Here is a 9093-nt window from a genome sequence, read left to right as displayed (position 1 = left end):
TTATTCTCATAGAATTTTATGCTTATTTTTCTTCCGCTTGAATACGACGAAAAGGTACAAACATCGATTCACATTTATAATCAGTCTACTCGCAGTATTTAGTCTTAGAAATACGCATTTATTATATATATATATTTTTTTTAGTCTTAAGTATTCGATTTCATCGAGAGCGTCTAGTATTTTGAATTTTTCTTCTACTGTTCAGGTTTACGCATTTACATACATACATAGTCACCGAATGGAGCGGAAATCTTGAAAAACGTACCAATGTCAAATTTAATGAACAGTACTGTACAGACACACTGACTCTTCTTGATAAATGCGAATGCGTGAGATCGCATTAAACATCGTACATGAAGAAAAACAACGAAGAAAATTATGACGTGAGTACTGTAGAATATTTTCACCGTTATTGTAAAATACGATAAAGGCAACAAGTGGAATTACCATCCAGACCGCTAAATGAGATCTTAATTGTTTCATTAATGTGCCAATTTAGATTTCAATGTAGCCTTTGCACAGCTGTCTGAAAAGCCTCTTCGTTTGATAAGTTCGTTTAATCTGTGGTCGTAGACTGTGTACAACGTTTCAATTGCTACATTCGTGAAGACGTGTTTTCCAATAAACTATATTCTCTGGGTGCTGCTTTCAAAGAACATATTACTGCTGTATAAATACTTATTCCACATTGCGTAATGAACATTAAAGATTCGAAGACGAAGCGTTCAATCTCTAATAAACAATCGTCCGTGTAAGTTTCAACAATTCACGTGATCGTGATACAAAGAAATGAAAAAATCAGTATCGACTGAATTGCATTCGATTCTCTATTTACAATTTCCCTTCGCAAATACGCACCCTATGGCGCGCTATCTTAGAGAGTAAATAGCACCGAGAATAGAACAATGAGAAGAGAAACACCCTTAACATCTATTCGAGTACAATACGCGTGGTTTCGCTGAATCGACCCGTTTACTCGTGAAACAGTATTCAGAATTGTTGCGCGTGCCCTTGATGCGTCGCGTACAAACTTGAATGCATTTTAGTTTATCTAACTTTAAGGCAAAGAGTTCCCATTGTATTCCGCACAATTTCACGCGTAATTCAACTGCTTTCTCTCTTAACCGCACATTGTTCCCCGATGTCTCTTTTAAATAACGCCCGTGCCTACTAATAACAATTAGACGTGTCTTGCATTGCGTACTAACAAAGTATGGTTTAAACTATTTTGTACTCTGAAATTGGTACGCAATAAACTTTGTATGATATGAAGTTTTGCTTAAGAAACTGCGAATGCAGAGAAAGGCAGTTTTATCGTGTAGTTCGTAAGATTTTGTGCTGAAGAAGAAGGAATACCATTAAATTCATTTCCTTCGTTTATTTAAAGCTGTTTCATTGAAGCTAAATCCGTTCACTCGATCAAATTCTGCCGTTTCTTATACTTAAAACGTTCGATGAAATATCACTGATATTCTTCTGAAAGACTGAACATCGTTCCTTATGCAGAATTCGCCGCTTGTACATACTTTAGTCAATCTGGTATTTACAAGAATAGGTATCATGAACATTTGAATATTATACAGAACGCAACTAGCCATGTATTTACACTCGATACTTGGCTTGCAATATTGCAAAGAAGATTAAACGTGAGGTGACGAGCAGTGACCGAATTAGCATTTGAAGTTCTTACTGATACCTGCTATTCTGGTGTTTACATTCACAAGCCAGTTCGCTGTTATTTAAAAAATAATGCATTATACAATATGAATGATAAACCTTCATCAATAATGTCGTTCTAAAAAAGATCCAGATTGGACTAAGTTTTCTGTCGATCAGTTTAACAGAACATAAAACTTCTATAGATCTCACATTTTAGTAAATACGATTTTAAATTAGTGCACAATTTTCTACTGCAAAAATATATTTTATATATCGCCTAGATTTAAGAGTCTTTAAGAATAATTTGTACAGTAAATATTTTATACCCAACAAATTGATTAAGAGTTTTAACTACGAGTATAAAATTTTTGTATTAATTCCATACCGACGATAATATTGAAACTATAATTCACTTGTAACAATCGTAAATTACATCAACTTGTATAAGTATGTCTTTGTAAAAAAGCAAGTACTTATTTCTAAAACAGAAAAGCGATTCACCGATTTTGCGCAGTTTTTGAAAGAAAATAATTACACATCATTTAACTGTTAACATAATGTCACACTACGTAAGTCTATCCTTCAATGTTAGATTAAAGATACGCTATAGTTCGAATAAATCAGTAATTTTCGATGTTCCTTTTATAAATCTTTTACTTTTTCATTTCAATTCAAGATATACTATAATTTAGTGTGCAACTAATTTTGTCTGGTATCATTATGTTATTGCTTATTTACATCTATGTATATGTACAGAGACAAAATAAACCTTAATAACGAAAGTTTTATAATGTGTATAAAGAAGAAACTTATGCACGCTAGTATAGTTATAATTGTAGTAAACATTATTCAATGCATGATATAAATTGGTGAGCATATTTGCTAACTTTATATAATATGGAATATAATTTTCTAAATATTTCATTTTGTTCTCTCATCAGAAGATTTAATTTAAATGACAATGACAGAAAAGTAATGTTCCCGATATATTTCTATGTAAAATATAAAACAAAATATATGATAACATTAAAAAAAAAATAAATATTAAAACAGTGATTCGCTCATAATCTTGATCACATTAGTTGCCCAATATATTATGTATGTTTTTAAAAACAAAAAAGTATTATAAACACGCTGTGACAATAATGTTCAACAATTATGATATTCATACAATAAATAATTGGTAACAATGAGTGGTGTCTAATGTTTTGTAAATAGCGTATGTACTAAAAGCTAGGAAAATCAATTCTCTGCACAAATTTTAAAGGTACACCTGTTAGAAGTAGTTGATGTTGTGACTTACGGCATAAATGTGGAAAATAATGAATCAGTGCTTGCCAACATATTTCTGATAACTTAGGGATCTTTAGCCAAACAGAATGAACAGCATCTGTTCTTGCAACCTGCAGCATAATATTTCATAGTGTTAGAGATCTTTCTTATGTTAAAAATTAAATATACAAAGATCTTTTAATGACCTTATTGTCTTCTTTAATTATGCCACCAAATGTATACATTCGTCCTTCTGGTGTGAGGGCTGCGGAATGAAAATATACAGGACATGGTAGTATACATTTTCTTAAGCATGTCCATTGCAGTAGACTCAAGTCTAATCTCCAAACATCAGAGAAAACATGATCTTCGTTATATCCTCCAGAAATTACCACAAAAGTGACACCGGTTTTTTCATCTGTATATTGTACAGAACCATGACAACGTCTAGGTTCTGGCACCGTATTGTCCACATTGTCTCCGTATGTATTTAATACTATCCACTTATTCATTTCAAGGTCAAAAGCAGGAATTTCCTAAAGACAAATACAAAGTAATAATGAAGTTGCCACAGCTTTAAATGAAAAAGCAACTGTTCTACATACTGAAAAACCAAATGCTTCTATAGACGTTCCTCCACCTAAAACATAAATAAGCTTTCCATCAAATGCTAATTCGTGTCTATATCTTCCTGGGGGTTCGTTCTGATCGCTTCCAGAACATATATAAACTTTTTCCCAAACACAAGTCTTCAGATTAAATCTATGAATATCACAAGTATATTCATATCCTGTAGTACCCCCAACAGTATACAAATAAAGTCCATGACATATTACAGCTTGTCCATATTGAGGATCTGGTAGATCACCCTTTGCAAGAACTACATACATTTTACCGACTTCTAGATGACACAAATAAAGACTATTGCTACAGCTGTCTCCAAATGGTACACCAGTCCCACCATAAACTATTAACGTATTGCCCCTTAAAATGACAGCATTTGATGCTAGTTCATTAGGCATATTATCTTGCTCAGGTAGACGGCTCCATTGTTGAGTAACAAGGTTGAACTTCCATAGTTCCTTGAAAAGTGGTTTACTGGAGATCCATGCTTGATCATTTTGCATGTCAGGATCACTGTCGGAAATGCCTGGGTTAAAACCACCATAAGAATACAAATACTTCTGATTGCAAACTATTCTGTGGCCACTTCTGGCTTTCGGACGTTCAAGGCTGTTTACTTTGTGTTTCTTGAATACAAACGGCTTGAACTGATACATTTTTGCCAGTTATTGACAATGCACCGACAGTTTCTAGAAAAGCGTTGATTCTACGCTGGTATACTCTTTGTTGTAGAGGCTTTATTACGTGCTTCGAAATGAGGTTGTTTGGGAAAGAATTACGTATAGCATCTGTGCATATCGTTCATCCTATTTGAAATTAATTTTCTCGTTGCGTTAAGGTTCACGCGTTAAAATGAACGTCGTATTGTTTCGAATAACATGTGAACATGTGTTTCGGTGCGCGTAAGAATTTTTCAACACAGACATCTTGTACGAACTCTGCAATGCATCTGGTGTGTTTTTCCCTCATCAACGAACATGTCTCGATGCAACGAATTATTTCTCCGTCGTTCTTCTCGGTGTTTCTGTAGACAACTATCGCTAAGTGTTCTGCTTCGATCAGATTTTAATCTTTCATGATCTTTCACTTCAATAAAATCACTGGATTTAACGGGACACGTATTGCCGTAAAGTCGCTCCAGGTTTAGAACTGCTAATTTCCTATTTTACGCCTATGCAGTACTACAGCTGCGGCTGCGCGACGATCATCACCAAACTGCTCATATTCAATCGTATTTTTACACTGCCTTATTATTCCAATTATTTTAACATGCATCAAAAAGCAACCTATCTCATGAATATTGATTTTATATTATTTAGTATTGTATCTCATTATTTTATTAATTAAATTAGATTTGACCTACATCCTGACATGGTTCTTTACTGATTCGTACCGAGTTTTACAATATACTATGTATAATTCTGTTATTTTATTTATAACATACGAAAGTATAGTAAATATTTACCATATATACTTATAGATAGTAATAAAACTGAATTCAAATATTAATTCTTTAATTTATTGTATTTTTAAATGTATGCCTCGAATTGCGCAATGAATTCCCAGCGCACTCTACCCACAACACTCGGAACAACGTATAGATACCGACTTTACTAGTCGTCAATAAGTTCTTATGCAGTCTCGTGGATAAAAATGTTTCTTTTTTATTGGATGTCCTTAACGCAGTTACGAATTTATTTTTAATTTATAATTTCTTTTCGATCCCTTCGTAATTTAGGAAGCGCTTTAATCGTCGTTTCGTCTCATTCTCTGCGACATCTTGCCGTATCTAAAAGAGGAAAAAGACAATAAGCTGTTTCGTTCGAATGGTACTGTAATTGAAATGAAAAAATTAATGATCCCGATCGTTGACCTTGGCGAGCAGAGGGCCGGTTATTTTATCCGGTATTACAACATTCTCTTCCGTTTCTTCTTGTTCTTTAATTACGTTGTCCGCTTTCGAATACACTGTACCGCGTGTTAAAACTTTAATGCTATCTCGCGATAAAGCTGGAGTAATTAATGCCGCTAGCGGGACGCTTTCGTTAATTAAACCTGCGTAAAAATCGGACGATATTCATGAATATCGCGAATTATGGAGACGGCGGGGACGTTAATTAAACACTATTAAACCTTGATTATTAATTCTTTTGCTCTTAAGAGAGGCACACATCTGCCCTACTAAAATTCTCTGAGTGTTCGTCATTCTTCGCAATATTACATGATCTGCGTCTAAATGACCAAGATCCTGGGCAGCTTTCCAACTCTGTAAACCACCACGGAATAGGAAAAATATTCGTTATCAGATCTTTTCCCTCTGAATATTTCACAGAGTTTCAAACGCATTCATGCCCGATGCAATAATCCTTTTTTCCTCTCCTTATTGCGAAAAACTCACTTTGGCATTCGCGGTACGTTTAATGAAAACGTTTCCTGAAGATATCCGATGCTCGTCGGTCTTCGTCAATGAGTTTATCTTCAGGCTGTCTCCAGACGGCGTTTCCGCAATATTATCTTCGTTGGACATTCCCGGCTGGTCAACTCCTTTATCAGTTCATTAGAAAAAAATTCGAGTTGGTTGTCAATCACAACCTTTTAGTAGTTTGCTTACCGATGTTCACTTTCGATTGTATCGTGTCATTTTCTTTCGAGAACACTCCTCTTTCATAGTTCATACGTTTCATTGGTTTCTCGACGTTGCTATGCATTTCCGAATGATCTTTCTTATCTTCATCCGCAATGGGCGAATTTTCATGGCACGTGAAGCACACTCCGGGCCTAAAGGATACAATAAAATTTGTAAGAATAATTCACGACTCGGCGGCCATTGATAAAGCGCGATTTGTAAATCGAACGACTGACTTCTCAAGGAAGGAATACTCTCCACTTACTTGTCGACTGTTTGCATCGCGTTCAAGGTATTTTTTGCTGTGTCCTCATTTTCAACTTTTTGTTTAACGGGGGCAGAAGAGATTTCCTCGGTATTCTCATTTAGTTGCGTCTTCTTTTTTGTACCGCGGAATATGTTATTTCGTATCTCGGCGATTAGAGCGTTCAGGCATGGAGCTGATGGCATTTCCAGAGTCAGAGCGATTATTTCCTTTTCTAGAATCTCTTCGAAACGAAAATCCATTTCGTCCGCCACCGCAGCGACTGAAACGACATAGCTTTCCGGAGAAGACAGCAACGACTGACCGATTAACGATTGCACGAAACTTTTCATCGCGGGTCGCAACAGCATTTTTCTTATCTCTTCCGTGTCTCGCGCAGTCTCAACGATGATTCTCAATTTTTCAGGATTCACCCGTTCCAGAACGTCGAGCACGGTCTGCACCAACGCCTGAATCTGATAATTGACAAGAATCGGCACGATAGTGTAATCCTTCCGTTGCCCGATGCGTCTGGCCGATGTGTTCAGGTAAATGCATTTTCTGAAGTTCTTCATGGCATCGGGATTCATCGACGCCGAGAGGAGAGAATTGCTGGTCGACGGACGACTTCCAAGTACACCGCGAAACGGTGACTTTGTGCTCGAAGTTATCGAGAAAACATCTTTCATCGTTCTCAAACTCGATTGTACGGTAAAATCTTTGTGAGTGTCATAGTTTTTTGATTTGTGGGTCATGTAGTCGGTAGGATTACTTCGTCCCGACTTTAACATCGTGAATCTATGATCCAGCTTCATCGAGCCGATCGTGGACCGTCTCGATGGGCTACGCGTGGACCTTGTGACCCAATTCCTGTTTGACTCGTTGGTGGTCGTTCCGCTCGACGCATCATCGTCATCGTCGAGATGGAACGAGTAACTATTTTCGTCCAGTCCGTTCAGTTCCATGCTCGAACAAGCTAATTTTCTTCTAGACATGCCTACGGCTAGAGCTTGTTTGATTCGCAGCTCGTGAGAAGGGCCCAACAAAGAATAGACGTGAGGCGAAATTGCTGGCATTTTCTGAAGGCCCTGCTGGGTGTTTTTGGTATTTTTAACGTTGGTCGATAAAACCTTTCCGAGATCATCGTTGTTTTCCATGTATTGCCTGTACCTCTCCTCGAAATCATGGATCGCCTGGTCATCTAAAATCTTTTTTCGAGGATCTTCGTGTAGTTTCACGTTTCCGATCGTTGAAGCGTCTTCCGTGTCTACCACGTAACAAGGTAGACTGTTGTTCCATGCGCCAGAGAACCGTTTCTGTTTAGCTTTATACGATCATTTGGGTTAGTTACAAGCAGATTTTTCGCTGTTCTAGGAGAACCGTACCTACCTTTTTCCAGTAAAGGCGTCACAGGTCTGACGGTAGAACTGTCGTTATTGTTCCATTTGGTGGTGTGAGCAGTCAGCAGATGCAGGCAAAGAACTTTAAGAGGATCGACTTCACTGTTAGTGAAGATCATCGAGTGCACGAAGTCGTAGGAATCTTTGGACGTCTTTTCTTTCGATGTTATACCGCATTCTTTTATGGCACCCGTACAATGGTAGCAAAACCCCGGATTGTGTGTATCGTACATGCGCACGTTAATAGCCTGCGCGTCAATTACTGTGTCCGCAATCAGATTGGAAGATTAGGTGTTGCACGTCTCGGTGTATCGTCGGATACACGAAACGAAAAGGAAACGTAACGGAAATCAAATCTCACCGTTGCCTTTTCGCGGGATTTCGCAATCTTACGTTCGATCCGGTGGACGGTTGCCTCGATTCCAGGTTCTTGTGACGCGAACGAAACCGGTGCCTCTCTGTCTCTATCATCCTGAGATCCGACTTTTCCACCTTCTCCAGTTTCACGAGTTCTCGCGCCAACCTCTGACGGTTAATCTCGTTCTGCTTAATAAGCCTGTCGTGCAATGTCACGTTGGATTTCATGGTCGTCGTGTCCGTACTTTTCGTGGCCGCTTCGGAGGAATTTAGCTGTCGAGAAGAAGGGGGGGGGGGTTAGAGATGACTTAAAAGTTAGAGGATACGATTGTCACGATTTCCATTCGTTTCGTTCGATTTTATAGAAATGCATACGAATTGCGTTTCACTTCGTGTCGATGTATTCCACCTTCAATCGAGTGAACTTGTATTTACGATAGATTAACGAAGTTAAACGTATTCCGTTATTTCACTTCTACTGATTGGTTTAGCATAGGCATATATAAATATATATGTATATACATATTTTTTTTCTTCATAAATTTATGTCGTTTAGATGTAACAGACAAGTTCACGGTTACGTGGGATCCGTGCAATATCTTCACGGACGATAGGGGATTTAAAAATCCAGTTAACCGTGAATTGTATAAGCATATTGCATAACGCGTTAGGTTACTTGGCGCGACGTGCCCAGAAATTAACTTTCTAATAGGCTTCCGTTATTTATAGATCGAAGAATTTATTTACCACAATCAAGACCACACGGTAGCGGGGACTATGCGTCGTTCGATCGTCCGTGATCACAACAAGCGTAAATACATGCTAATCGTGCCAATTGATACCGATTGTTTTTTTTTTATTATCTCACGAGTCAACTACGAACGCATTTGTGACGCCTATTCAGACTTCAT

General features: G+C 37.5%; 2 protein-coding genes across 2 annotated transcripts; both read right to left on the bottom strand.

Moving 5' to 3' along the window:
- Positions 1-2799: 2799 nt before the first annotated feature.
- Positions 2800-4710, bottom strand: LOC107187845 (kelch domain-containing protein 10 homolog). The gene is made up of 3 exons (XM_015576026.1): positions 3537-4710; positions 3138-3467; positions 2800-3062 (listed from the first exon to the last, which is right to left on the bottom strand). Exons 1-3 carry the CDS (start codon positions 4209-4211, stop codon positions 2886-2888), a joined length of 1182 nt encoding a protein of 393 aa, XP_015431512.1. The 5' UTR covers positions 4212-4710; the 3' UTR covers positions 2800-2885.
- A 550-nt stretch (positions 4711-5260) lies between these two features.
- On the bottom strand, positions 5261-8410 carry LOC107187804. Its single transcript, XM_015575978.1, has 8 exons — positions 8219-8410; positions 7815-8073; positions 6447-7749; positions 6167-6333; positions 5954-6099; positions 5689-5821; positions 5429-5610; positions 5261-5344 (listed from the first exon to the last, which is right to left on the bottom strand). Exons 1-8 carry the CDS (start codon positions 8408-8410, stop codon positions 5261-5263), a joined length of 2466 nt encoding a protein of 821 aa, XP_015431464.1.
- Between the last annotated feature and the right edge of the window lie 683 nt (positions 8411-9093).

Source organism: Dufourea novaeangliae, unplaced genomic scaffold (assembly GCF_001272555.1).
Source record: "Dufourea novaeangliae isolate 0120121106 unplaced genomic scaffold, ASM127255v1 scaffold112, whole genome shotgun sequence".
Classification (NCBI taxonomy): Eukaryota; Metazoa; Arthropoda; class Insecta; order Hymenoptera; family Halictidae; genus Dufourea; species Dufourea novaeangliae.
Note: the sequence above shows the minus strand (reverse complement) of the source record. Positions and strands in the feature narration are given on the sequence as shown.

What these genes read in the sequence shown, in the direction of transcription:
- LOC107187845 (XM_015576026.1), bottom strand. Translation starts at nt 4,211, where the DNA reads ATGTATCAGTTCAAGCCGTTTGTATTCAAGAAACACAAAGTAAACAGC. An exon ending in TAGAAGCATTTGGTTTTTCA is followed by an intron (nt 3,468 to 3,536) that starts GTATGTAGAACA and finishes ATTTGTCTTTAG; the next exon opens with GAAATTCCTGCTTTTGACCT. An exon ending in TAATTAAAGAAGACAATAAG is followed by an intron (nt 3,063 to 3,137) that starts GTCATTAAAAGA and finishes ATTATGCTGCAG; the next exon opens with GTTGCAAGAACAGATGCTGT.
- LOC107187804 (XM_015575978.1), bottom strand. Translation starts at nt 8,410, where the DNA reads ATGAAATCCAACGTGACATTGCACGACAGGCTTATTAAGCAGAACGAG. An exon ending in AACCGTCCACCGGATCGAAC is followed by an intron (nt 8,074 to 8,218) that starts GTAAGATTGCGA and finishes ATTGACGCGCAG; the next exon opens with GCTATTAACGTGCGCATGTA. An exon ending in GCGATGCAAACAGTCGACAA is followed by an intron (nt 6,334 to 6,446) that starts GTAAGTGGAGAG and finishes TGTATCCTTTAG; the next exon opens with GCCCGGAGTGTGCTTCACGT.